At 44.5% G+C, this 27,911-nt stretch overlaps 2 protein-coding genes across 17 annotated transcripts in view; one reads left to right on the top strand and one right to left on the bottom strand.

Annotated features, from left to right (window-relative positions):
- Positions 1-27,911, top strand: part of LOC307211921 (uncharacterized protein) — a 340,964-nt gene that overhangs the window by 57,188 nt on the left and 255,865 nt on the right. For 10 of the 14 annotated variants that reach the window (XR_013836594.1, XR_013836595.1, XR_013836598.1 and 7 more), the window contains one exon: positions 7,017-7,118. Coding sequence is in view for 2 of the 14 variants with exons in the window: in XM_079969085.1 (XP_079825211.1) it covers positions 7,017-7,118 (102 nt within the window). In the remaining 12 variants the exon portion in view is untranslated. Of the gene's footprint in view, positions 1-204; positions 285-5,227; positions 5,380-5,714; positions 5,938-7,016; positions 7,119-11,435; positions 12,604-27,911 lie in introns of those variants that run through there. The other 4 variants (XR_013836601.1, XR_013836602.1, XR_013836610.1 and 1 more) reach the window with 4 other exon arrangements.
- LOC307211929 (uncharacterized protein) lies at positions 76-27,661 on the bottom strand. 3 transcript variants are annotated; one of them, XR_013836612.1, is made up of 6 exons: positions 27,333-27,661; positions 23,986-24,101; positions 20,465-20,605; positions 18,237-18,319; positions 13,462-13,626; positions 76-266 (listed from the first exon to the last, which is right to left on the bottom strand). XR_013836612.1 is itself a non-coding variant. In XM_079969096.1 (5 exons), the coding sequence occupies exons 2-5, from the start codon at positions 24,089-24,091 to the stop codon at positions 13,588-13,590; spliced, it is 369 nt and encodes a 122-aa protein (XP_079825222.1). In that variant the 5' UTR covers positions 24,092-24,101; positions 27,333-27,661; the 3' UTR covers positions 12,612-13,587. The 3 variants fall into 3 exon arrangements, 1 of the variants encoding a protein (XP_079825222.1); XM_079969096.1 differs by lacking the exon at positions 76-266 and having other exon boundaries at positions 12,612-13,626; XR_013836613.1 differs by lacking the exons at positions 76-266; positions 20,465-20,605; positions 23,986-24,101; positions 27,333-27,661 and having other exon boundaries at positions 12,612-13,626; positions 17,418-18,935.

The following is a 27,911-nucleotide window of genomic DNA, read 5'->3' as shown; positions in this document are numbered from 1 at the left end:
GGCGATATTTTTGTTTTTTAAAATATAAGGATTTATAGAAATCAGTATGCTTCATTAGCCAGCTCCGTTTTATTTTACAGCTCTGTGTGTATTGCTTAAAAGTCCTTGCTATAGTTTTTTAAGTGCGGTTTGAGGGATTTATTTTTATGTAGTGCAGTCAAATATGTCATCTGAAGCTGAGCCATATATACTTCAATCCTTTAGAAAGTTTGGAAAAGGACTGGCTTTTTCTGATCCAGATTTTCTTGGCATCACTATTAAAGCACCTGCAAAGGAGAAAAAAAGGGAAGAAAAAAACATTTCACATCCATCTGGCTTGGTTACATGTAAACTGCCTACATTATGTCAAGTGCAATAAAGGCAGGAATAAAAACAAAACCACTATCAGCTAAGAGTATTTTATTTATTCCTTTTTGAGCTACGGAAGCAACTTCCTGCCTAGTACTGCAGCCGATACTAGCAATGATCACACAACTGTAGTGTGTGTTAGCATATGTAGCCGAGGTGGAGAGAAAGAGGCTTACTCATATGGGACAAGTTTTGCTGAGGCTGAAAAGATTTGCCTTTGAAAAATGTTAGGTGGTCACTCCCCTGCTGAATAAGAAGAAAGTTGAGGGAAAATAGTGGAGGAGCCCTTGCTTTTTTTATAGAACTAAAAATCTGAAACTATGCTTGCATGTACATCATGCTTTTTAAAGCAACCCCCAAAGAATTCTAGGAACTGTGTTTTCATTTCTTTCGTTTCGTTACATATTTTGTGTTTTCGCTTTGTATTTTTATGCTGCAAACTCCCCTGTGATCTTCGAATGAAGGGAGCCATATAAATTTCAATAAATCAATAGGAAACCCCTCACGGAGCTACAAAATTCCCAGCACCCTTAATGAACTATAGTTCCCGTGATTCTTTTGAAGGGTGCTTTAAAGGAACAATGGGTACGCAACCTATACAGTCATACCTCGGGTTAAAGATGCTTCAGGTTAAATCTTTTCAGATTGCGTCCCGCGGTGACCCGGAAGTAACAGAACGGGTTACTTCCAGGTTTCACAGCTCGCGCATGCGCAGACGCTCAGAATGATGTCACGCACATGTGTAGATGTGGCAAATTGCGACTCGCACATGCGTAGACACGCAGACACAGGTTGCGTTCTGCTCGTGATGCGAACGGGGCTCTGGAATGGATCCCATTTGCTTCCAGAGGTACCACTGTAAAGCATGGGGGTTGTGTCTTCTATGTCATCACAAGTACTGTCCAATAGGTGCCTGCGGCAAGTGAAGAAGAGCTCTTTCACAGGAGCTGGACTCTGCTAACTCGGGACCAAACTGGATAGTTGATGCAGTTATTATATCTTGCCCTTCTGTTGGATGCCCAGGTGGCATCTGTGGCATGAGGCACCTTCCACCAGCTTAGTCTGGTGCTCCAGCTGTGTCTTCTCCCCCTGAAAAGAAATATCCTGGCCACTGTTACCCAGCACCTGGATTAGATTAGACCACTGCAGTGCATTGTATGTGGAACCACATTTGTAAACTACTCAGAAAGCCCCAGTTGGCACAAAATGCGATAGCTGGGTCACTGGTTGGCACTAACTCCAGTGAACTCCATTGGCTTCCCATTTGTTCCAGGGCACAATTCAAAGTGCCGGCTTTTAATCTTGAAAGTCGTTTCGGGCTTTGGACCTGGATATCTGAAGGACTGGTTGCTGCCTTGTGAATTTGCCTGGAGGGTGTATGGTTGGGGTTCCTGCCTTCCTCTGTGGATGTCTATATACCTAATATGCCCTTCACATCTATAACGCCTGACACCAGCGTTCAGCCTGCTCATATCATTTCAAATAGAAACAAGCAAACTACTGGCATACCTAGACCTTTATTATTTATTTTAAGGCCAATATCTATTGAACTTGATCTATTTACCTTTTGCAACTGCTTCAAAATCACACACTGTGATGATCCTGTCAGTTTAGCTGGGTCTGCCGTGGCTAGAGCGATGGCATCAACGTACAGACTCAGTTGATAGATTTTTATCTCCAATTTCAGGAAACCATATGTTTAGTTTGTTTACTTCCATTGCCAAAGGCCCGGATCCGCAAGTATCTTGCTTGTAGAAAGGCACTTCTGCTCATGCAAGGAGCACGCTCAATTTCTGCCACCTGCTACCCCAGCTGCAGCTGCCTGTGCACACTTATTAACCACACTTGGGATGGCTGGAGAGGTCGTGCCTTGACTGCAACGGTGATCTTACGAGGCAAGAATCAGCAGTTTTCCTCCCCTGTATGCCGAGAAGCTAACCCGCCCAGCTCATTTCCAGATGACCTGTTTATTGAGCATTCATCCTGATTTGTCTGCACAAGTTTGTGGGGAGGTTATAAGACGCCATCTGTTTATTGAGCATTTGTTCTGATTTGTTTGCAGGGAGGTCAGATGATGATTTCTTAAGCAGGTGTTATCTCACACCTTTCCCCCCCTCACTTTTCTTATCGCAAAATGTCTGGCTCTGTGGGGAAATGATTTTTTTGCTCAAGAGCACCAAATCATATTGAACTGTGAAACCTGAATCCAAAGGTGTGTTACATAGAATCCCTCCTGAAAATGGCAAACATCTGGAAGTGCCCCTTTTCTCTGTTTGGTGCGAGAGGTCTCCAGACCCACAGGCATAGGAGTGCCGCCGTATTTCTTAGCCTCTTGCCTTTATTTCTTTAGGCAAAACCTCAAAAGGAGATGGGATACCCACTTTAACTCCCTAGAGCAGGCAGCAAACAATCCACAAATAACTAAAGCAAATGTCAAACATAAGCAGGGGTCCCCAAATGGATAAGAGTTGTTTGTGAGGGTAAGTTAGCTTGTGTTCTGATCTAAGAGGTGGCAGGAATGTTATTGTGGTGGTAGGGGACCTGTTCAGTCTCTGAAGGCAATTCTGGGCATTTAAGAAACAAAGAAGTCCAAAAACATAGTCGCTACTGTGGTACCTCGGGTTACAGACGCTTCAGGTTACAGACTCCGCTAACCCGGAAGTAGTACCTCGGGTTAAGAACTTTGCTTCAGGATGAGAACAGAAATCATGCTCCAGCGGCAGCAGGAGGCCCCATTAGCTAAAGTGGTACCTCAGGTTAAGAACAGTTTCAGGTTAAGAACGGACCTCCAGAACGAATTAAGTTCTTAACCCGAGGTACCACTGTACTTAGTTGATGCAGGAGATTCCAATGCGTGTCCCCGAAGTTGTAAAACTGTTAGTTGCCACAGGGAATAAAAATATCTTCCTCCAGGAAGTGCTTCTCATGCGAAAATCACATGTTCTCAGCAGTCGGACTGTAATTTTACCCTGCTGGTTAAGTTGCGATTTTTCTGCACCGCGGCAGTGCATCTGTTCTTGTTTTCTATGTGCAGCCGAATCGCATAGGATGTCGCACTTCCAATACAACTGCTGCACATAGGAGTGTCATTGCTGCACACAGAACAAGATCTGGGAAAGCTGGACACTAACTGAAAAGGAGTTGCTCTTGGAACTTCACATACTTACCAGGACTTTACATTTACATTTTCTTTTGGCTAATATAATTTTCTCCGTGGAGATTTTCTCTCTCTCCCTTTTCCATGAGTTGTGGCAAGCGCACATTCTTTTCATAAATTAATTTGTCCTTGCAAAGCATAATGTCAGCATCTTTTTATTCCCCTTTGTGCCTGACATTTAATAGGTTTTTGTTTTCCATGGCAAAAGATACCGCTCTGTTATTTAGGTAGTAGAGGAGGAGAGAGGGAGGTTAAGCCAAAAGCAATAAAAAAAAAAAAAGCATAACCGCAATTAAATGTCAGCTGATCGGCTTTTAGAAAACAGTCAGCTCCTTCTCTCCCCTTCTCCACTCTCCTTCCTTCAAAGTGCTGTAATTTAGCAGAAAGCCAAAGCAGCAAATGAAGCACTTGTTTCATGCAGCCAGCTTTTAGCAATGTGTTATTGGTTATTCAAAGGCAAAATGAGATGTGAAACATGAACTGTCTCTCCTCCCCACTGTGGGTCCATTAAATTATAGAGACAATATTGTAGTGCTTAGCTAGCATATTTATTGCAAGATGTATCCCATTATTATATGCTAGAGAAATGAGTGCTTGTAATGAACCAATTAGCAAGGAGGCAGCTGTTTGGATTATTACACCCATTTTATAGGTGGGTAATCAGATCCTGCAGTCCGCGGTAGAGCTGGACAGATGGTTCCTTAAACATGGTGCCCTATGCAACCTGAGGATTCCCATTTTGAAGGCACACGTTTTGTACAACATAAATGCAGTGTGTGATTCTTCATGCACTATGCTATAAGAAGGCATGCAAGTGTTCCAAGGGGAAGTGCTTGTTTTCAGTGCTCAGTTTGTGTGGTGGTACATTTTGAATTCTCATGATGCAGGATGATTTATTTATTTTTTAAGATTCTGAAATGTTTGCAGGAATTTTCTAAGCTTGCTGCTTTATTGGGACTGTAATATAGCTGATTCAGAAAGAAAGAAAGAAAGAAAGAAAGAAAGAAAGAAAGAAAGAAAGAAAGAAAGAACACTGTATAAGTCTTTCCTACAAAACCAAACCACAAGTGGGAAGTTACCTATTTTGAATGCTCCCCCAGATCAAAAGCACCCTACATGTTGGGGTGTAAGTTTATGATGATTAGGTTTCCCTAATCGTTAGGTTTTCCATTTGCAGGGTGTTTGTGACACATCAACAGGTCTCAATATTCTACAGAGGGAGCATTCAAATGTTTACATTTCCTCTTTCAGTTCCTGCTGTTGGACAGAAGCCAGTGGATCATCTAGTTCAATTCTCTGTCCTGAGCCAAGAAAGAAGCCTGCCCAAGTGTTTTTGAGCTTTGCAAAACTTCCAACAAGGAAGTGGGATTCTATTACTTCCCAATGAAACTTATTTCACTTTTTAGTAGCTCTTCTAGGAACTACTTCGTAATGGGCAGTATTAGTCTTTCTCATCTTGTCAAGTTGCCAGATCACCAGTATCCCAAAGTCAGAAACTCAAGAAATGGGACTCTGTGATGTCGCAGGGTTGCCAGCTCTTGAAAGTAAAAAAATATGATTTTGTTGGTGGGGATGTGATTGCACAGGCTGGCACAAGGCCTTTGGCTGCTTGAGAAGAACAGCAAACGGTGTCCCTCTCCTTTCAAGAATCAAGATACAGACAGCCCCCCGGCACCTGAGGCGGAAAATCCCACAAGTGCCTCTTCCCTTTTCTTTGCTGGAAAAATGCAACAATGATAAATTAAATAAATCTGTTGCTCGTTAACAACATCTAAATTCAGCTGCCTGAAACAGCTGCTTCATTCTGCGTCATGGCAGAGCTGGCCCTCTCAGTTAGAAAACCAGTCGTGTGTGTGGATTCTAACCAGAAGCAGGTAAATAAGTATTGTGCTGTCAAAAGAAATCAGGGAGTTGTGTGTCTCAAAATTCACAAGATTTTCCTTAAGAAGCTCATGAAAAAGGTGGGGGGGGGGCTAAATATCTACTATGGGAGTCCCAAGAGAAAAGAATTACATTAGTCGGACAGAAGTAGTTGTCTTGAGGGTAAAGGGCCCTTTCATAATAATCATCAGCATCAAATATTTCTTGTACCCTGCCCATCTGACTGGGTAGACCCAGCCACTCTGGGCGGCTTCCAACAAAAATACTACTACTACTACTACTACCACCAATAATAACAACAACAACAAATCAAACATTAAAAGCTTTCTAAAACAGGGCTGCCTTCAGATGTCTTCTAAAAGTCAGATAGTTGTTTATTTCCTGGACATCTGACAGGAGGGCATTCCACAGGGCGGGTGCCACTGCTGAGAAGGCCCTCTGCCTGATTCCCTGTAACTTCACTTTTCACAGTGAGGGAACTGCCAGGCGGCCCTCAGCGCTGGACCTCCGTGTCTGGGCTGAAGATGGTAGAGATGGAGACGCCCCTTCAGGTATACAGGGCCGAAGCCAGGTAGGGTTTAAAGGTCAACACCAACACTTGGTATTGTGCTCGGAAACATATTGGGAGCCAATTTGTACTTTTTTAGGACCTGTGTCATGTGGTCATCTTGTAAAATGTCTGTAAATGTTGCTGTCGCACTGAAGGGCTGGATTTTTGGTTTCTCAATTCCTGAGCGACACCAAGGCTGTTAGTCTGCTGTGTATTTTGGAAAGTTGTTTGTTTGTTTGCTATGCCTTGGGACACCTCTTAAGATATTTTGCATGATGGTCCTTGAGGTCAAGAAGGCTTTTTGTCTGTATAGGTATACAATCGGATGCCATTTTGAATTGAGATAGCAGACTGAACCTTTCTAAACCGCACAGTTTATAACAGCTGATTTCAAAACTGCACAGATCTTTTTGGTTTCTTAGAATTCCCGGGCAGCACTCGGTACAATGCTCCTTGTAAAAATAAATAAATAAATAAATAAATAATGAAATAACTAACAATATGCTTCCCTTTCATGACTCCCAAACACAGCTGTCTGACTTTGCCTAATAGTAGGGCTGGCCCTGGCCAATGGTCTGAGGCAGCTTCATACATTCATGGACATTCACAACTCCTTCTGTTACTCAGTTTCATTTGGTTTGTGCTTTCTGCCCCCGCCCCCATTAGCAGTTAGGGAATTAATATCTCCATTAGAGGGTCTGGTCCAGATTCCACAGAAGTTAGTAAAAGTCTTAATGCTGGCTTCAGTGTGGGAAAGATGGATCCTTAATGTTCCCATGAAAATGTTTCTCAGGACTTCTTTCTACAAAGGTCTAAAAGTTCACCGGAAAGCAGAGCCACACACTCTGGTTATTTTTGACAAATTTGTTTATCCATTCCCCCTACCTCTTTCCGCCCTTTTTTTTTAAGACCCAATTTTGATCTCGGTTTATAATTTCTCCCAGAAGCTTCACTTTCTTACAAAAACAGATTTCTGTCCTTTTAAAGGAATAGTAAAACAGTAAGTGTGACTATAAAGTGTGGGAAAATATTGCCCCTTTGTTTCCTCATCCCCACCCCCTCGCCTTCTTTTTGGCACAGGATTGACATGGGACCTAGCATGGTTATTATTCCCAGGACAAGCCGGACCATTCGCAGTTGTGCTGCGTGACCTGCATCGATGTCAGTGGAAGCCACAGAAAGGTAAGGGAATGGCAAGCAGCTTTCTATTAATGTATGTTACACGGAAGGATCGGGTGTAGCATGGCCACGTTTCTAAAGGCGCAGGACTTCCGTTGCTTTAGGGCTCTGGAAGCAGGACAACGTTCTGCAGGCACAGCGGTGCATCTCTGCAACACTCCCTTGGGAGAAGCTACACCTGCTAGGCTATTGCTGAAAAGTTTTTAGAAGAGCCCCAACCCTGTCCTGGTTGCTTTTAGCTAGACAGTATTTGCTCTAGGCAATTATTATTATCTGTCTGCCGTGCGGTGAGCTAGCCATTAAAAAAAATAAAGGCCCTGGTATTTACTGAAACAATAGAGTGAGGAAAATAAGCCTCATTTTGACTGGTTGGTGCTATTGTTGGTCTCTCCCGCTCTTACTTTGAGGAGCTAAAGCATGGTCTGCATATGTTTCTTGGGTGGTTTCCCATCCAGATAGTTTGCGGAGTCTGACCGGCCTAACTAGCACCGTGAACCCTCAGACAGTTGTTATCTTTCCTGAACTTATGAGGCTGAGCAAGAGAGAGAATCGACTGTCTTGCATGGGAGCAGGGAGACCATAGCAGTAGGTACCAAGGTGATCCATGGCAGCACCCCCAGTTAAAAGGATCAGGTAGCTGTAGCAGATGATGGGGAATGACCACCTCTCTGAAACCCTGGAGATCATCCTAATTTTTATAGACATTTTGGCACCTAAGGCGAACCACAAAATGGCGCTTCCTCCCCACCAGGGAAGAAGTGGTAAGTGAACAAGAGGGAATAATGATCTACATTGGGATATGTTGCCCCTGTGGATCCTGCCACCTGAGGCAGTCGTCTCACATTGGCTCATGGGTGGGCCGGCCCTGGCTGGGGTTTTCACAGTGACAATGGTAGCGGCAGGGAGTAAAAGAAGGCAAGTGATTGGACAGGACTGGAGGTGGTCATAGAGTCCACCAGTTAACTCCTGCTTAAAATTTCACCAACTGTTATTTTAACTTGGTAGTGTCGTAATGTGTTAAAAACCCCCACTGTTGGGCCAACTCTTGTTCCAGGCACCAAAATAAGTCCCAGAAATTTGCTTCCTACAAGATGCTTTCAGATAGAAAGGGGCACTCTGATGTAAAAAGGAAAGGTGACAAAAAAGCTATGAATAGCTTCGAGATCAGAGGTACATCTCTTTAAAGAGGGATGTACCTTTTTAAGGCTGCAGTCCTGTGCACATTTGTCTGGGAGTGATGGGATGGTAGGTTCTCAATGCACACTGGTGTGGGGTTTCCTTTGTGCTTTGTCCAGAAGCTGTAGTTAGTGAAGCAGAATGGAAGTCCCATCTTTTGCTACCCTCTACAGATCTAGCCTCAAAACTCCTTCACGAACTGAGAGCAGTTAAGACTCTGTCAGCACCCTGCTCAAAGATCCAACCGCCTGTGACTGGCCCATATTCAAAATGTTACAATTAGTATAACAGGTGCTTATATAGGCTTGGGAGGTATTTATTTAAAGGAATGCCTTGCCCTGTGTGTGTCCACTCAACCTGCAGAAGGGGCAGTGTTACAGCGCCACATAATATTCTGCATTTGCGAGATATCAAGCTTTTCACTTTTTCATTGGAACTCCCTGCCTATCATGCAGGCCCCTTCACTGTACTGTTTTTGATGTCTACTGTTTCTGTTTTTCTGTATAGGTCAGCCTGCCCAGACAAGGAATTTTGTTGTGTACATTTGTATTTAAAGTGGTTGATTTTATACATATTCTGATAATTTTTATTATGTCTGTATTTTAAAATCACTATTTTAAACGAATACTTTATACTACTTTATGTAAACTGCTGAGAGATTATTTTTCTGCTTTAGCTGTTGCTTGGTAGCATTCAAAAGACAGTCCTGAGGTATTTGTCACCCTGACAAGCTGAGGCATGCTGGTTCAAATGACCCTTACTTGTGGTTTGTTGGTTTACCAGAACTTCCTTGACCAGCCTTTGTTGGGTAGCAAACATACAGAGGCATAGCTGACTATCTAAACTTAACCCGCTTGTAGAGAAAGTCTTTAAAATTTTATTTTCTTATTCAAATTCGTGTAAGAACAGTTGTGTCCAGTCTATCTGTGTTTCATGAGAGAGTTTCAAGCACACTCCAGAATTTAGGTTTGCCACAATTGAAGTGGTTTTGAGTGCTCTGCTGCCTGGTGCAACAAATGCACTTCCTGTAACAACTTTTTGTGCTTAGGAAAGTCATAGGGGAAAGTTTGGGATGGTCAAATGATTAACAGGAAAACACACAAACAAATCAAGATGAAAGCTCAATGAGCAGGTCATCTGTAGGAGCCCAAAATCTTTGCATTTGTAACTCTTTGGTTTCTGACAACATTTTTAGCTTTTTTCCTTGCTCTTGGATTGAATTGTTCATTCTGTGGCTCTGTCTGCACCATACATTTAAAACAACATCATACCACTTCAAACAGCAATGGCTGTCATGAAAGAATCCTGGGAAATGTAGTTTGTTAAGGGTGCTGAGAGTTGTTGAGAGATCCCTGTTCCCCTCACAGAGCTACAGTTCTCAGGGCGGTTTAACAATCAACGCCCGGGCAAATCTGTGCATTATAGGTCTGTGAGGGGAATAGGGGTCTCCTAACAACTTGAGAGTCTCATGGACTGCAAGAAGATCAAACCTATCTATTCTGAAGGAAATCAGTCCTGAGTGCTCACTGGAAGGACAGATCCTGAAGCTGAGGCTCCAATACTTTGGCCACCTCATGAGAAGAGAAGACTCCCTGGAAAAGACCCTGATGTTGGGAAAGAGGGAGGAAGAAGAAGAAGAAGAGTTTGGATTTGATATTCCGCCTTTCACTCCCTTTAAGGAGTCTCAAAGCGGCTAACATTCTCCTTTCCCTTTCTCCCCCACAACAAACACTCTGTGAGGTGAGTGGGGCTGAGAGACTTCAAAGAAGTGTGACTGGCCCAAGGTCACCCAGCAGCTGCATGTGGAGGAGCGGGGACGTGAACCCGGTTCACCAGATTACGAGTCTACCGCTCTTAACCACTACACCACACTGGCTCTCGGGCACTAGGAGAAGGGGACGACAGAGGACGAGATGGTTGGACAGTGTTCTCGAAGCTACCAACATGAGTTTGACCAAACTGTGGAATACAGGAGTGCCTGGCGTGCTCTGGTCCATGGGGTCACGAAGAGTTGGACACGACTAAACAACAACCAACAACTTACAGCACCTTTACCAAACTGCACTCGCTTACCAGGATTATTTGGGGAAGCCATGCCTGTTTAAAGTGGCATGGCAATGTGTTAAGTGTGTAGTGCGGAGGGGGCCAAGGAGACAAAGGACTAAACTACACATTATATGCAAGGGCATGTGTGTAAACTATAAGTAGCTTCAGTAGTGCATTGCAGTTTTTGGGTGGCCCTGTGAGCAACAGATGAGGAGTGGGAGGCACAATCCGCCGCATCTCCTGATCTACTGCCTCAGCCTTAACGTGGCTTGATGCAACTTACGACAGGACCACCCCTCTTAATTTGTTACCTGTGTTGCTCTGTTTGGGGTTCTGTGTGAGGACTGTCCTGTTCTCTTGTAGTGGCACTAAATTGGTTTTTGGATTCCTTGCATTCTACCCCTCCCTTTTAACTGGAACTGAATTTTAGTACTGGCTGTTGTTTTATTTTCACCAGCTGCTTCTAGTTGTTAATGGATTGTTTGTTGCTACTAGAGTTTTTGGTTTTTAATGTACTGTGCCTGCTATCGTTAGCTATCCCGAGACATGTCCTTATGACATTGCCCTGGAATTGCTGTGGTACAGAAGCTTCAGCTAGGAGGATTTACAACCTGTATTAGATGGACAAGATAGAGGCTGTGGGAGAGGTCAGGAACTGACCAGGAGTGGTGGGGGAATCAGGGCAGGGGGGATCCAGCACTGGCATTTCCTGCAGCAATTATGTGTGATATATGAACAATGCACATGCCTCCTTCACCTTCACCTGGGAGCTCTGAGCAGCTGTGGGTTCCTAATATATAATCATCGGCCTGTTGAGGCAGAACACTGGTATTACACTGGTGAGGTCCTGCTGTGATCAAGATGGATCAGAAAGATCTTGCTAAAGAAGTGGGTCGTGAAAAAACTCTTTGAGAACACAGAGGGCTTGTCCACACTGGAGTATAATGTGGAGTTGAAATTGCTCATCACGTGTTCTCATTAAGTTTTTGCCATCCACGTGATGTGCATTGCAAAGAACTGCAGTCACACACATTCTCCCCCCCTGACCTCAGATTTCCCCAATTTGGGGACAATCCGCTTAGTTGTTGAAAAAACCGAGCTCGCTCTGCTGCACTTAGGTAGTGGTATGCTATGCAGTGGACATGAAATATACTCGGAGTCCTGTAGTGATTTCATGCTCTTTATTGCATCTCGTAAAACAGTGATTGAATTGCACCCCCCCAAAAAACCTCAGGCTTTTATATACATTATTTACACAATGAGTCCTGTCTGATTGGCTGATTCTGCTTCCCTCCTGGAGCCTGATTGGTCTTTTCCTGCAAGCCAATCAGTAGTTGCATACTAGGATCCTACTAGCCTATTGTTCTAGGATCCAAGCTTAGTACATAACATTTCCCTGTGGGTGGAGCAATCCCTTGGGAAGGCGCAGTCCACTACTGACCACTTTAGCAGCCCTTATTCTGCTATGAGCTTTCACCGAATATTGCTGACACATTTTCAAAGATGTGATTGAAATCATAGAGAAAAATCAGGGATGGTGGGAAGTGACCCTTGGCTGTCAAATGAAAATAGACAGTTTGAGGAAAGGGGGCTAATTCCAGAGTATTCTTAGTATCTGCACAGGGTTGGCAGTCTTTTACACACAACTTGCCTACAAAAGCGTTCTTTCGTTTTATTTCAGTATCTTCTCCCATTTATTGCTTTGACGTTGCTAGTTTTTCAGTTTGAGCTGTCAACATATAAATTGGATGGGGGAATTAAAGATGGCGCCACACATTTAAAAGTGCACCCACTTAACGTTGAGCATCCTCTGTAATTCCTGACTCTTGTGTGTGTGGTGTGTCTGCCTGCAAATTCTCTCCAAACATATTATTCCTTGTGGGATGAAATTACTTCCTTTAGCATTAACTGAGTTGGAAAGCGTTTTCCTCCCACGGCATGGACTCCTTCCTGGAATAAATTTGAGATACAGTGATCTTGAGAAGTTGACTAGTCATACTCTGAAGTATGAAGAGAATGTAAGAGAGGAAGTGGTGGTTGGTGAGTCAGCATGAGTAATCTGGTTACAGTGAACATGAAGACTGGAGTTGAGTTTTCTCCCCTGTTAATCATTTCATTATTAATATTTTTAAAATGCAAGGAAATAAGTGATATTATGCCTTTGTTGCTAGCAGTTGCTTTTCATCAATCCTTCACAAAGTGGTACCATCTCCTTCTTTCAAAGAACATGGAGAGAAGAAAAGAGAGGAAAGAAAGAAAGAGAATGGTAAGCAGCTTTCTTTTCTATCATTGCCCAATTTAGCAGGCTATGTGGCTTAAGGATATACTGGCACCTTAAGATTTAGCTGCTCTTCCCAGCATGGTTCAGAATCCAGTGCATTCTCATGTGCAAAGGGTGGCCTTCTGTTGTAAAGCAGTTTTCTGACAATTGAATTCTCAATGTTTTACCTTCCCTAATTAATCTGTTTTAGCTTTAGTATCTTAAGTAACTGAGAAAAGGCTTGCAGACAAATTGGGAGTGTTGCAGACAGGCTGAACACTGGGCACTGAAGTGGTGCAGAGAACTGACAGTCCTTGGAGTTCAGAATACAGTGCTGGTTGTTGCACAGACCTGCAAATCAGGATGTCTCTGATTTTTGTGGAGAGCCCCTTATAATGCTGGAAAAAACTTTTTTCTTTTCCATTGCTCTTTTTGTAGCACTATGCCACAAATCCAGTGTGCCCTTCCTTAAATATACACTTACAGATCAAGGTCTTCAGCTTCTGTGAGAAGGTGATGTGAATAGCTTGTTGCTATGTTGGGCTGACTACCCGTGACAACCATCTAAAACTTAGTACCTGAAAAATTCAGCATGCAAAATGCCAATAATTCGGGTTAATGGAAATGATTCCGATGGATTTGGTGCCATTGCAGTACTGTAGTTTATTTTACTTTCAGTGTATGTCAGTGTGCTGCAAGCTAGGTTTGGGCATTTGACCATTCAAATAACATTTGGCCAAGTCACTAAGTCAAATGTTGGCCAATAATTTTTTGAAGCATTAACCTAATGTTAGGAGATAATTAATTGTAAAATTGTGTTAATTACCAAAAAAACCTCAGTTGCTCCAATAATAGTCAGATTACCTGTTTAGAGGTTTTCAGGTGTCGAAAGTGCAGGCCCTCACAGGAACTCTGCAGAGCAGCCTACTAGATCTCATGCAGGATCTACTTCTGGGTTCCGCAGCAAGAAGAATGGTGACAGGGTCAGCCCTAGGCAGCGGCCTTTGCTCTTGCTGACGTCTTCTTTTCCTGTTTGGGATGGATGCAAATGTAGCAGGCAGACAACAAAAGAAGCTTTGTTGTGCTTCTTGGCTTGACCCCTAACACTGCTGTAGTGTTAGGAGGCAAACAACCTTTAGTCTTCCTATATAACACTATAGCGAATTCTGTTTTAAGATGTAAGCTGCTATCTGCAATGCGGCATTTATTTATCTGATGCATTTTTGCACCTACTTGACAGTCAGAAAGGCTCCTGGAGAGCTTTACATGCGATCAGTAAAGAAAGGAAAAAAGGAAAGAAAGACAGCCCTTGTCTTTACCATCTAAAAGATGCAATAATTAAAAAGAAAGAAAGAAAGAAAGTTGGTGAGGAAAGAGGAAAAAAAGAGAACTGGGCAGTGGCGTAGCGTGGGTTATCAGCACCCGGGGCAAGGCAAGTAATTTGCGCCCCCTAACCCATGGATTTGCGCCCCCTAACCCGTGGATTTGCGCCCCCTAACCCGTGGATTTCCCTAACCCCCAGAAGTTGCGCCCGGTGCGGCCGGCCCCCCCTGCACCCCCCACGCTACGCCACTGGAACTGGGCACCTATTCTTCAATAGTAGTTCTGATCATGACCAGCTGGAAAGAGAAGCAGTTTCAGGGAGAGGATGGGGCAAATATGGCTGGGCTTCCAGCTAAGCCCATGAGGTGGCCTTGCTTTCCATCTCACCCGCTGCTGCAACCTGATGGAATAGCATGAATGCTACCTAGTGATGGATGTTAGTGTGTCTCTCTCTCTGTGTAGGCATAGGCTTGATGCAACTTGTCTTTCAGCAGAGCCAATGGAATGTGTTTGCCATTGTTTGACAACATGTGGCTGCAGTCACAGTCTAGGTGGTCAATAGCAGCGGCGTAGCTAGCTGCTCAGGTACGGGGGGGTGTCCTGCAGCGGGGCGATCCACCTGTGGGGGTGGGGCGAGTCTCCCTGACGCTTGGAGCCTCTACGCTGCCTCCCCCTCAGCTGTAGGGTGGCTGAGGGAGAGGCAGCAGGCAGATGCAAGTCCCACGCTGCCGTTTCAGGCAGCACGGAACCTGCAGGCACCTAAGCCACCACGTCACTCCTAAAAAGTTTCGTGAGCCCATTTTTTTTTAAAAAAACCCCCAAAACTCATTTTGTCACCCCTCCCCCTCAGTGATGACACCTAGGGCAGACTGCACCCCCTGCACCCCCTTCCTCCACCACTGGTCAATGGATAATATTTTGACCAGCCCATTAACTTGAGGGACAACTCTGCTTCCAACCCATGGGTCATGGGCAACAGGCACTGTGGGTGTTTTCTCCAATACAAACGGATGGCCAACCACCTAGCTTTGTCTGCTTCACAATTCTTCACCCAAATGCCTATTTTTCACCCCGTTTCCAAATGGGAGTTGAAGGGGGGAAATGAACACACACACACCCCAATTTTGAGCACCCAGACCCATCAGTTCCACAGTTCCACACTGTGTCTTCTGGAGGTTTAGCAGTTTGTTTTCCTCCTCGCCAAGTAGGTAGGCTTTGTAGCAATTCTAAATTGGCCAGTCCAGCCCTAATTGCAACAGCAGTTCAACAACATTCTGATTTGTGTTTGGGTGGCTCCTAAAATGCTGTCAATTCTGCCTTTATAAAATGGAAGTTCTTGCCATATGCTTCCTTGGCCTGAGCAATTCTTTCTTAGGATGCTTTGAATGATGCAATTTCCTCCAGCAATATCACTTAATTCCTGTTGCTCTCTGGGACCAGAAGTAAACCCAGTTAAGAGGAAATTGCCTTTAAGGGGACATTTTGAGGTAAGAATTGGTGGGTGTGGGAAGAGTTAACCTTCGCACCCACCAGTTCCCATCTGCAATTCTCATCTCAAGGTTACCTTTGTGTAACCTTGATAAACACAGTAGTTTTGGGAACATGTGTTTGCAGACGTAGATGTGTTCGTTCCTTGTGCAGCTGTGTTTGTGGAAGCTCCAGCCATTTCAGACGGAATATGCCCAGAACTATCAATAGGACTGTAGTTTTAACAAGGCATTAAACCCAACTTTTGCAAAGCCTGAGACAGGGGTCCTACATCAGCCCTGGGGCACATTTTGGCCACAAAATGCCAATTTCCCAGAAGAAAAAACTATGATTCACAGGAACTCCACAACAATAGGCAAAACACGCACACAAACACCAAAACAAATAAAGCACAGAACCACCCACCCACCCAATAAAGCAGGTCACACCTTCCACAAATAGGCATCCCTCCAAAAAAGGCCAAAAAACCTCATGGAAAAAATTGAGACAGACTGGGCCTTAAAGTATCCTGGTGTCCATGGGCACCATGGAAAAAAAGAATCTTCTTTAAATCTCTTTTAGATCAAGAGACAAATAGGAAGTTTCAAAGCTATGAAGTAAAGGTTAGGTTCTGTGTGGAAAATCTTTGTACAGTGGTACCTCTGGCTAAGAACTTAATTTGTTCTGGAGGTCCATTCTTAACCTGAAACTGTTCTTAACCTGAGGTACCACTTTAGCTAATGGGGCCTCCCGCTGCCGCCGTGCCGCTGCCGCGCAATTTCTGTTCTCATCCTGAGGTAAAGTTCTTAACCCGAGGTACCACTTCCGGGTTAGTGGAGTCTGTAACCTGAAGCGTTTGTAACCTGAAGCATTTTTAATCCGAGGTACCACTGTAAATGAAGCTTAAGGAATCTACCTTTTTTTGCTTATTTACAAGATTTATAATAATAATAATAATAATAATAATAATTTATTATTTTTACCCCGCCCATCTGGCTGAGTTTCCCCAGCCACTCTGGGCGGCTCCCAATCAGTGTTAAAAACAGTACAGCATTACATATTAAAAACTTCCCTGAACAGGGCTGCCTTAAGATGTCTTCTGAATGTCAGGTAATTCTTTATCTCTTTGACATCTGATGGGAGGGCGTTCCACAGGTCGGGCGCCACTACCGAGAAGGCCCTCTGTCTGGTTCCCTGTAGCCTCACTTCTCGCAATGAGGGAACCGCCAGAAGGCCCTCGGCGCTGGATCTCAGTGTCCGGGCTGAACGATGGGGGTGGAGACGCTCCTTCAGGTATACAGGACCGAGGCCGTTTAGGGCTTTAAAGGTCAGCACCAACACTTTGAATCGTGCTCGGAAACGTACTGGGAGCCAGTGCAGATCTCTCAGAACCGGTGTTATGTGGTCCCAGCGGCCACTCCCAGTCACCAGTCTAGCTGCCGCATTCTGGATTAATTGCAGTTTCCGGGTCACCTTCAAAGGTAGCCCCACGTAGAGCGCGTTGCAGTAGTCCAAGCGTGAGATAACCAGAGCATGCACCACTCTGGCGAGACAGTCCGCGGGGAGGTAGGGTCTTAGCCTGCGTACCAGGTGGAGCTGGTAGACAGCTGCCCTGGACACAGAGTTAACCTGCGCCTCCATGGACAGCTGTGAGTCCAAAATGACTCCCAGGCTGCGCACCTGGTCCTTCAGGGGCACAGTTACCCCATTCAGGACCAGGGAATCCGCCACACCTGCCTGCCTCCTGTCCCCCAAAAACAGTACTTCTGTCTTGTCAGGATTCAACCTCAATCTGTTAGCCGCCATCCAACCTCCAACCGCCTCCAGGCACTCACACAGGACCTTCACCGCCTTCACTGGTTCTGATTTAAAGGAGAGGTAGAGCTGGGTGTCATTTACATATCTTCATTTCAAAATTCGACTGCCAGACTTCAGGTTCGGGAAACTGAATCTGTTTTGTTCAGTAGCAGAAGCGGGGTGAGGTGGCAACACTTTCTTGACCTCCCGGCAGTAGCGTCAGTGCTACGCACCAAGAGGGAAAGTTGGGGGAGCAAGGTGGTGAGGAGGTCAGTTCTGCACCATCTTGCAATGCATATGGGCTCTGCTGGTATGTTTGCACAGTGCTGACCTTCATGCCACCTTGTCCATCCTCTCAGTACTCATCGGAAACTCCACAGCCAAGAGGTCAGGAAAGCGCCCACTGCCCCATCTGTTACTACATAAAAAGGAATAAACCAAATCCATGTGAGATGGTGGATGCCTTAGAGGGGAACCTTTTCATCCTGTGAGGGCTGCATTCCCTCAGTGTCAGCGTGTTGAGGGCTGCAATGCTGGTGATGGGTGGAGCAGGAGCTAAAAGTACCTATCTCTTCTCTCCCTCTTTTTGTGTTCTCCTTTGTTCTCTTTCCCTCTCTCTTCCTTCACAGCAGGCTATCAGGGGAAGCACACCTGGCTCTTTCCAGAGGTCTGAGCTGATTGTATACAGAGGGCTACCCTTCTCCTTCCACCACTACAGTATTTTCTGCTCTCGCCTCTCACCATTCTCAGGATGGTGCAGTGGTTAGAGCAGGGGTTGTCAACCTGGTCCCTACCACCCACTAGTGGGCGTTTCATGATTCTAGGTGGGCGGGTAGGGGGTTCTACAGCACAAGCTGAATCCTCCTTCCATCAATCATTGGTGGGCAGTGAGGAAATTTCACCATCAAGAAAGATGCATTAGTGGGTGGTAGGTATAAAAAACCCATGACTACCCATGGGTTAGAGTGTCAGACTAGGACCTCAGAGACCAGGGTTCAAATCTCCAACCAGCCACTGAGCTAGGGGACCTTGGGCCAGTCCACCTAACCTACCTCATAGGGTCGTTGTGATGATACAACAGGGAAGGGGATGATCTTGTAACGCCAGTCTGAGCTACTTGGAGGAAAGGTGAGACCTGAAAAGAAAGAAAGAAAGAAAGAAAGAAAGAAAGAAAGAAAGAAAGAAAGGTCTCCCCTCACCATTTCATGAGTCTGTTCTTGGGCCACAGGTTCCCCACCCCTCCCTTAAGGAGACATGGGCGTTACCAGATGAGACGAAATGCAGTCCAGCTTTTTATGTGCATTGGTTGAGATAGAAGGAGCAGGTAAGGACTTCCCTAACTTATCAGTCACGCATAATGTTGGTTTGCAGTGGCGTCTTGCTGCTAAAGTTGCATGCAGCTCACTTTGGATTGGATTAATTGTCTAGACGCGAGCACAGGATAGGCCTTTGTTGAGACTCCCAACTACTTTTGTGAGGTGAGAATATTCTCTGCTAGAAAATTCTCCGGAGAAAATATTCTCCACAAACTGTAAATTCTGCGTCATCTACACAGCTGCTTTAAATGTACACACCTCATTAATCGAGAATATTCTCCAAAAGATTATTCTCAAGAACTTAACATCACTACTCCCAGCTCTAGATTTAGGTAGGTAGCCGTGTTGGTCTGATGCAGTTGAAATATATAAAAGAATAAAAAAAATTGTCCAGCAGCACCTTAGAGACCAACTAAGTTTGTTCTTGGTATAAGCTATCTGAAGAAGTGTGCATGCACACGAAAGCTTATACCAAGAACAAACTTAGCTGGTCTCTAAGGTGCTACTGGACTATATATATATATACACACACACACTCACTCCCAGCTCATAGAAATGGGCATAAGGCACAACCCCCAGCAGCCTGTTAGCCCCTCCAAAATGGTGGGGCTTTTTTGGGTGAAGCTCTATCCTGCAACATTTAGCTAATAATAATAGCACATTAGTGGTAGATTTATACAGGGGCATCCACACATCATGCCACCCATTAGTTGCTCTGCTGTGCTTCCTCAATGCTCCTTCATCATTGCCATCTGGAGGGGTGCTCTTGTGCTATAATGCAGCAAAAGCAGAAACAACCCAGAACATTTGTGCTATAAGCAGCTGCAGGGTTTCAGCAGGATATTATGGGACACGTACTGTTTGGAAACGAAGCAGTGTGTTGGCCCCAAAACCTTTGCACGTGCAAACCATATTGAAAGCGTGGTCGCGTATAACCACCCCAATACCATTATAAGCAAAAATCGTAATGAATGCATGATAAAACGACACCTAGAGGGACTATGCAGAATTAGACAAATTGACAGGAAGGATTCGAAACCTGCGGGACCAGAGATTCTTAGAGGGCTGGAGTAAATATTTGAATTATCTGAAAAGCAATTGTAATAAACAGATTATGCTAGTAGGACTGCAAGAAGTTTTGTAAGGAGGATTGTGCGAAATATTGCAAGGAAGGTTATGAAGAGAATATCAGTTAAGGATAATTAAAAGTAATAGAGAAATTAAGAAATGCAGATTAAGCGATAAAGAAGGGAAAATCTTCAGAGGTAGTTGATGGAAATATTGTATAAGACAAAAATGTATGTTAAATGACTGTTGGAAATGATATGTTAAAAAATTAATAAAAATGTGTTTTTTAAAAAAGAAAGAAATGACACCTGGAGGAGCCCTGAAGCTACTAGGAAAGAGGGACAAGAAGAAGAGTTTGGATTTGATATCCCGCTTTATCAATACCCAAAAGAGTCTCAAAGCAGCTAACATTCTCCTTTCCCTTCCTCCCCCACAACCAACACTCTGTGAGGTGAGTGGGGCTGAGAGACTTCAGAGAAGTGTGACAAGCCCAAGGTCACCCAGCAGCTGCATGTGGAGGAGCGGAGACGCGAACCCGGTTCCCCAGATTAGGAGACTACCGCTCTTAACCACTACACCACACTGCTTTGCCTGAGGAGATACAGGGTAGGGATGTGGAACCTGTGCCTCTCCAGGTGTGTTTGGACTCTTTAGCATAGCCAAGCGTCAGGGATGATGTGAGCTGTAGACAATGACAACTGGAGAGCCCCAGGTTCCTCACCCACGGTGTAGGGAGAAGCGTAGCAATAAATGACTGACCCAGAAATGATTGCAACCTCAGCTTCAGAAATGTACAGCCTCATCAGCAAGTGAAGACAAGAGTGCATAAAAATTACAGTGTCATTGTAGATGAAAGCAGAATTTGAAAGGTGCTGATTATCTCGTTTCTTACTTACCCCTTTGGTGCCCTTTTCTCTGTTGGAATTTCTTTCTGTGTATTTTCAAGTGGATGTTGCTTACGGTAAATGAAACTGGGTCTACATTGTTGAGATTCACGAGAAGAGACTTCTTCTTTTTGTCGGTGAACTCCCAGTGACCTAATTTTGGAGTAGGGGGAGCGCTTTGCTGTCGCCTGCATACAGTCATTCTAGTGTGTCAACTTTTGGGGTTAAAATTAGTAAGCAGCCACGCTCTTTAAAATCAGCTTATCGCTGACAATGAGCAGTTGAATTTGCCTCCTTACAAGAGGAAAGGTACCGTGCTTTGTAGTTTTTCGAAACAATGCAATGCAAGGAGAGAATTAGATATTGTGGTGGCATGAGCAATATGTCAGAATGCAGATCATATCAAATTCTAGTAATGAATTGAGTGTGTGGGGGGGTAACTTTAAAGTCAGGTGGACTGATTTAAATCAATGATGGCTTAAATAAGCAAGAAAGGGGCATATTTTTTCATGTATAGTTTGTAACAGTGATGGTACAAATCTGCCCATTAGACCATGTTAATTTTCAAATAAATGGAGTACAGTATTTGTACTATATATAGGCATAAAGGTAAAGGTAAAGGACCCCTGATAGTTAAGTCCAGTCGCAGACTCTGGGGTTGCGGCAGTCATCTCGCTTTCCTGGCTGAGGGAGCTGACATTTATCCACAGACAGCTTCTGGGTCATGTGGCCAGCATAACTAAGACGCCCCTGGCGAAACCAGAGCAGCGCACAGAAACACCGTTTACCTTCCCGCCAGAGCGGTACCTATTTATCTGGGAGCCAGTGTGGTGTAGTGGTTAAGAGCGGTAGTCTTGTAATCTGGGGAACCGGGTTCGCGTCTCCGCTCCTCCACATGCAGCTGCTGGGTGACCTTGGGCCAGTCACACTTCTTTGAAGTCTCTCAGCCCCACTCACCTCACAGAGTGTTTGTTGTGGAGGAGGAAGGGAAAGGAGAATGTTAGCCGCTTTGAAACTCCTTCGGGTAGTGATAAAGCGAGATATCAAATCTAAACTCTTCTCTTCTTCTTCTATCAACTTGCACTTTGATGTGCTTTTGAACTGCTAGGTTGGCAGGAGCTGGGACAGAGCAATGGGAGCTCACCCCATCACGGGGATTTGAACCGCCGACCTTCTGATCAGCAAGTCCTAGGCTCTGTGGTTTAACCCACAGTGCCACCTGCATCCCATATATATAGGGATACCATATGTTTTATAAATAAATTATGGTGTTGTTGTTTTTCAAAAAAACTGCTAAATTAATAACTTTAGTAAAAGGTTTTTATATGCATACATACATACATACATACATACATACATACATACATTTTTTTGGGGGGGGGGGTATCCCTGCAGGTTTGTTATTGTTTTCAAGGCATTTTCTAAGGTTTTGTCTTTTCAATGTGTAATCAAGTTATGCTATATGGGCTATGAAGGGTATTTCGAGAAATTGTTAGCAAAAATGTGTATATTAGTCGAAATGGCATACAAAAATGTATTTATCAGGAGATATTCACATTAAATGCTGATGAATTTTCATGCAGATTCCCCGCCCCCCCCCCCCCCCGCCGCCAATTCACAAATTGTGGTGGAAATGTGGAGAACTGAATTTATGTTGGGAGAAATGAGAAAAGGAAAAACAAACCTGACCAATTTTGCCATCCCTATCCTCTGCTCAGTTCTGCATATACAGACCCTCCAAGTGTCCCTATTTTCCAGGGACATCCCTGATTTAGAGAAGCAGTCCCCGTTTCTTATTTGATCCTGGAATGTTCCATTTTTACTTAGGACATCCCTATTTTCATTGGTGAAATGTTGGAGGGTACGGAGGTATCCGACCCCTGAGCTGTCTGAATGAAATTCCGTATACAGAAGGTTTATTAAAATTTCCCATTTTCTGTGGTTTGTTTTTTTATGTACACCATGTAGAAATGCAAATACCGTAATAGAGCAGCATACAGATGTCACGAATAAGCAAAACAAAAGGGTAAATGATGGCATAAACTGACCTGAAATTGACTTAACATACTGCATGTACTTAAGGGCTTATTAACAAGAAGCCACAATGCTATTTAGTGAACGTATTTTTCTGTGGTGAATCTATGGTAGCTACTATGACAAGACATTTCACCAGTAAAAGAGCAGATAGGTCTCTTGTCAATGTTATTGATAAAACTAACACAACTCACGAGACCGTAAAGTACAAATTCATTTACAGAACTGAGGGAAGATGAAACACTCAAGTGAGAATGGACATCATGTTTTGAAAGTAAAAAATTACCAGTCTTCAGTCAGAAATGCCCTTTGGGGGCTATGCCACAAGACACGAATGCATGATATGACTAGTTTTCTCACCATTTACTATCACCGAGACAAAAGCTTTCTTTTTAGTGCCTTGGATCAGGGAATTTGTATGATCCTCTTCTCAAATCTTAGGCTTACGAATTAGCTTTCTTTTATTACATTTATCCCACACTTTCCCAAATCGCTCTGAGTCCTAGCTTATCTCTCATACAAGCAGTTTAGAGGGACAAAACTGCTTCACTTCAACAGAAGAGCTGTATCGTGTCCCTGCATGTCACTACCTCGGCATTATTTTGTAATTTTCCCAGGTGCAATGGAGCACAGGTCCAGTGGAGGCGGGGAGCACAGGTCCAAGGCTATTTTTCACTGCTGGAGCAATGACAGCATCTGGGTTTTTTTTTTGGGGGGGGGGGTTTAAAATGGTGGCAGGGGTAAGTCCAGTTGGGTGCATTGAGACTCCTGACACTGCTTCGATACCCTCCTACGTTTTCTCACCCAGATTCACCGGCTTCTCTCTTCTGCCACTGTGGCTAGACCTCAGCCTTCTGAGCCTTCTTGCAGCCTCCTCGCCACATCTGCCAGAAGTGGCACATCTCCTTCCGGGAAGTGTATTTCCTGGATGTTCTGTGCACACTTCCGGAAGCGCGGCGGAGGCAGAAGCTGCTATGGCGAAGGCAAGACAACAGAAGCAGGACATCTGGGATTTCAAACAAAAGCCGAGGAGGCTTCTGTAAATCCAGGATGTCCCGCTCACAGCAGGACTTCTGGGTGCTATGTGCTTGGCTGCTCCTTACGTGGCCCAAGAGTGGCGCTGGCAGAAGTGCAGTGATTGGGTGCTGGACCCCACACTTTGGTTTCTCTATAATGTAAGGCCTTGCATGCCCATGGCATTGCATTGTGCAGAATGAAAATGGCTGGCCTCACACGTTTCTTCTGTGATGAGATACTGGGCTGCATATGTGTACCTACTTGGGGGGGATGTGTGAGCCCTGCATTTTTTTTTTTAATTAAAGATTTTCTTGATTTACAAAAGTGTGTACAATGTCTCTCTCTCGTATTCCCCCCCCCCCATGTAACATTTAACAAATCAGTTTCATTTGTTGAGACATTGGGAAGAAAAGGAGGAAAGAGGTGGAGGGGGGAAGATGGGTGTGGGTGGGGTCGGGTGGCGATGTTTCTGTTTTACTTACTATATGTAGGGTTTGGTGTCAGCATTGCTTGTGCAGGTTCTCTGCTGTTCGCTTGTGTTCCTTTGGTGGTGAGAGGTTGGGGTTGGCCTAGGGTGTGGTTATTCATTTGTGGTTGGCTGTGGTGGTCTTCCCCCTTCATGGATCACTGCCTTGCCGTGGCGAAGGGGCTTGAAGAACTCAGAGAAGCTATGAACTATGCCGAGCAGGGCACCCAAGATGAACAGGTCATAGTGGAGAGTTTTGACCAAACGTGATCCACCTGGAGCAGGAACCGGCAAGCCACTCCAGTATCCCTGCCAAGAAAACTCCATGGACAAAGACAACAGGCATATAAAAGTTATGACGCTGGAAGATGAGCCCCTCAGGTCGGAAGGCGTCCAACATGCTACTGGGGAAGAGCGGAGGGCAAGTACAAGTAGATCCAGAGCTGATGAAGCGGCTGGGCCAAAGCCGAAAGGACGCTCAGTTGCGGATATGCCTGGAAGCGAAAGGAAAGTCCAATGCTGTAAAGAAAAATATTGCATAGGAACCTGGAATGTAAGAACCATGAACATGGGTAAGTTGGAGGTGGTCAAAAATGAGATGGCAAGAATAAATATTGACATCCTGGGCATCAGTGAACTAAAATGGACGGGAATGGGTGAATTCAGTTCGGATGACCATCATATCTACTACTGTGGGCAAGAAACCCGTAAAAGAAATGGAGTGGCCCTCATAGTCAACAAAAGAGTGGCAAAAGCTGTACTGGGATGCAATCTCAAAAATGATAGAATGATCTCGATACGAATCCAAGGCAGACCTTTTAACATCACAGTAATCCAAGTTTATGCACCAACTACTGGTGCTGAAGAAACTGAAATTGACCAATTCTATGAAGACTTACAACACCTTATAGAAGTGACACCAAAGAAGGATGTTCTTCTCATTATAGGGGATTGGAATGCTAAAGTAGGGAGTCAAGAGATAAAAGGAACAACTGGCAAGTTTGGCCTTGGAGATCAAAACGAAGCAGGGCAAAGGCTAATAGAGTTCTGTCAAGAGAACAAGCTGGTCATCACAAACACGCTTTTCCAACAACACAAGAGACGACTCTACACATGGACATCACCAGATGGGCAGCATCGAAATCAGATTGATTATATTCTCTGCAGCCAAAGATGGAGAAGCTCTATACAGTCAGCAAAAACAAGACCTGGAGCTGACTGTGGCTCAGATCATCAGCTTCTTATAGCAAAATTCAAGCTTAAACTGAAGAAAGTAGGAAAAACCACTGGGCCGGTAAGATACAATCTAAGTCAAATCCCTTATGAATACACAGTGGAAGTGAGGAACAGGTTTAAGGATTTAGATTTGGTGGACAGAGTGCCTGAAGAACTATGGATGGAGGCTCGTAACATTATACAGGAGGCAGCAACGAAAACCATCCCAATGAAAAGGAAATGCAAGAAAGCAAAGTGGCTGTCCAATGAGGCCTTACAAATAGCGGGGGAGAGAAGGCAAGCAAAATGCAAGGGAGATCGTGAAACATACAGGAAATTGAATGCAGATTTCCAAAGAATAGCAAGGAGAGACAAGAAGACCTTCTTAAACAAGCAATGCAAAGAAATAGAGGAAAGCAATAGAATGGGAAGAACCAGAGATCTGTTCAAGAAAATTGGAGATATGAAAGGAACATTTCGTACAAAGATTTCCATAATAAAGGACAAAAGTGGAAAGGACCTAACAGAAGCAGAAGACATCAAGAAGAGGTGGCAAGAATACACAGAGGAATTATACCAGAAAGAAACGGATGTCTCATATACCCCAGGTAGTGTGGTTGCTGACCTTGAGCCAGACATCCTGGAGAGTGAAGTCAAATGGGCCTTAGAAAGCACTGCAAATAACAAGGCCAGTGGAAGTGATGGTATTCCAGCTGAACTATTTAAAATTTTAAAAGATGATGCTGTTAAGGTGCTACACTCAATATGCCAGCAAGTTTGGAAAACTCAGCAGTGGCCAGAAGATTGGAGAAGATCAGTCTACATCCCAATCCCAAAGAAGGGCAGTGCCAAAGAATGCTCCAACTATCGCACAATTGCACTAATTTCTCACGCCAGCAAGGTTATGCTTAAAATTCTACAAGGAAGGCTCAAGCAGTATGTGGACCGAGAACTCCCAGAAGTGCAAGCTGGATTTAGAAGAGGCAGAGGAACCAGAGACCAAATTGCAAACATGCGCTGGATTATGGAGAAAGCTAGAGAGTTCCAGAAAGACATTTACTTCTGCTTCATTGACTATGCAAAAGCCTTTGACTGTGTCGACCACAGCAAACTATGGCAAGTTCTTAAAGAAATGGGAGTGCCTGATCACCTCATCTGTCTCCTGAGAAATCTCTATGTGGGACAAGAAGCTACAGTTAGAACTGGATATGGAACAACTGACTGGTTCAAAATTGGGAAAGGAGTACGACAAGGCTGCATTTTGTCTCCCTGCTTATTTAACTTATATGCAGAATTCATCATGCGAAAGGCTGGGCTGGATGAATCCCTAGCCGGAATTAAGATTGCCGGAAGAAATATCAACAACCTCAGATATGCAGATGACACAACCTTGATGGCAGAAAGTGAGGAGGAATTAAAGAACCTTTTATTGAGGGTGAAAGAGGAGAGTGCAAAATATGGTCTGAAGCTCAACATCAAAAAAACGAAGATCATGGCTACTGGTCCCATCACCTCCTGGCAAATAGAAGGGGAAGAAATGGAGGCAGTGAGAGATTTTACTTTCTTGGGCTCCATGATCACTGCAGATGGTGACAGCAGCCACGAAATTAAAAGACGCCTGCTTCTTGGGAGAAGGGCAATGACAGGCCTAGACAGCATCTTGAGAAGTAGAGACATCACCTTGCCAACAAAGGTCCGTATAGTTAAAGCTATGGTTTTCCCAGTAGTGATGTATGGAAGTGAGAGCTGGACCATAAAGAAGGCTGATCGCCGAAGAATTGATGCTTTTGAATTATGGTGCTGGAGGAGACTCTTGAGAGTCCCATGGACTGCAAGAAGATCAAACCTCTCCATTCTGAAGGAAATCAGCCCTGAGTGCTCACTGGAAGGACAGATTGTGAAGCTGAGGCTCCAGTACTTTGGCCACCTCATGAGAAGAGAAGACTCCCTGGAGAAGACCCTGATGTTGGGAAAGATGGAGGGCACAAGGAGAAGGGGGCGACAGAGGACGAGATGGTTGGATAGTGTTTTCGAGGTTACCAGCATGAGTCTGACCAAGCTGCGGGGGGCAGTGGAGGACAGGAGTGCCTGGCGTTCTCTGGTCCATGGAGTCACGAAGAGTCGGACACGACTAAACGACTAAACAACAAGTGGTGGTCTTCATTTTCATGTGTGAGTGGGGTGGGTGGGTGTTTTGCATCAGGTTAGCCATATTGATTTGTATGCTGTTGGTGGATTTTTGTCGTCTTGTTGGTGAGCCCCACATTTTGGCTTTGCAGAGAATTGTGACAATGGAAATTATGCCCTGGCACTTCTTATTCTTTATCTGCATTTACCTTCACATTGGATGAGGTCTTTACTATGGCTCCTATGTTGGGAAACTGTGTATGTGCAGCTACTCACACAGAGTCAATTAAGGTTTGGCAGACAGCCAGAAGGCAATCTGAAGGAGTAAGTCTGCCTGGGGATAACAGAGACATGGAGACCGCTCCCTGATTGGTCTATCCTGTCTGCAGCCAAGTCGCCAATTGTTTCCGTGGATTCTGCGTTAACTCTGCTAGGTCTGGCTAAGGTCCTGCAACTAGTCAGAAAGTTGCGAAACACCAAATAGGTTTTACCAATATCCTACACCTATACCGAAACCTGAAACATTGGAGTCCTTCTGCTTCTCCTAGTAATAGCCACAGATTTTATGGGCTACGTACTACCCTGAGGGCAAATATCATT

The sequence above is a fragment of the Podarcis cretensis genome (assembly GCF_951804945.1).
Source record: "Podarcis cretensis genome assembly, chromosome: 3".
NCBI classification, from domain to species: Eukaryota; Metazoa; Chordata; class Lepidosauria; order Squamata; family Lacertidae; genus Podarcis; species Podarcis cretensis.
This window is presented reverse-complemented; position numbering and strand designations above follow the sequence as displayed.

What these genes read in the sequence shown, in the direction of transcription:
- LOC307211929 (XM_079969096.1), bottom strand. Translation starts at nt 24,091, where the DNA reads ATGAATAACCACACCCTAGGCCAACCCCAACCTCTCACCACCAAAGGA. An exon ending in GACACCAAACCCTACATATA is followed by an intron (nt 20,606 to 23,985) that starts GTAAGTAAAACA and finishes CTCCAAAATTAG; the next exon opens with GTCACTGGGAGTTCACCGAC. An exon ending in CATCACAACGACCCTATGAG is followed by an intron (nt 13,627 to 18,236) that starts GTAGGTTAGGTG and finishes CATCCCAAACAG; the next exon opens with GAAAAGAAGACGTCAGCAAG.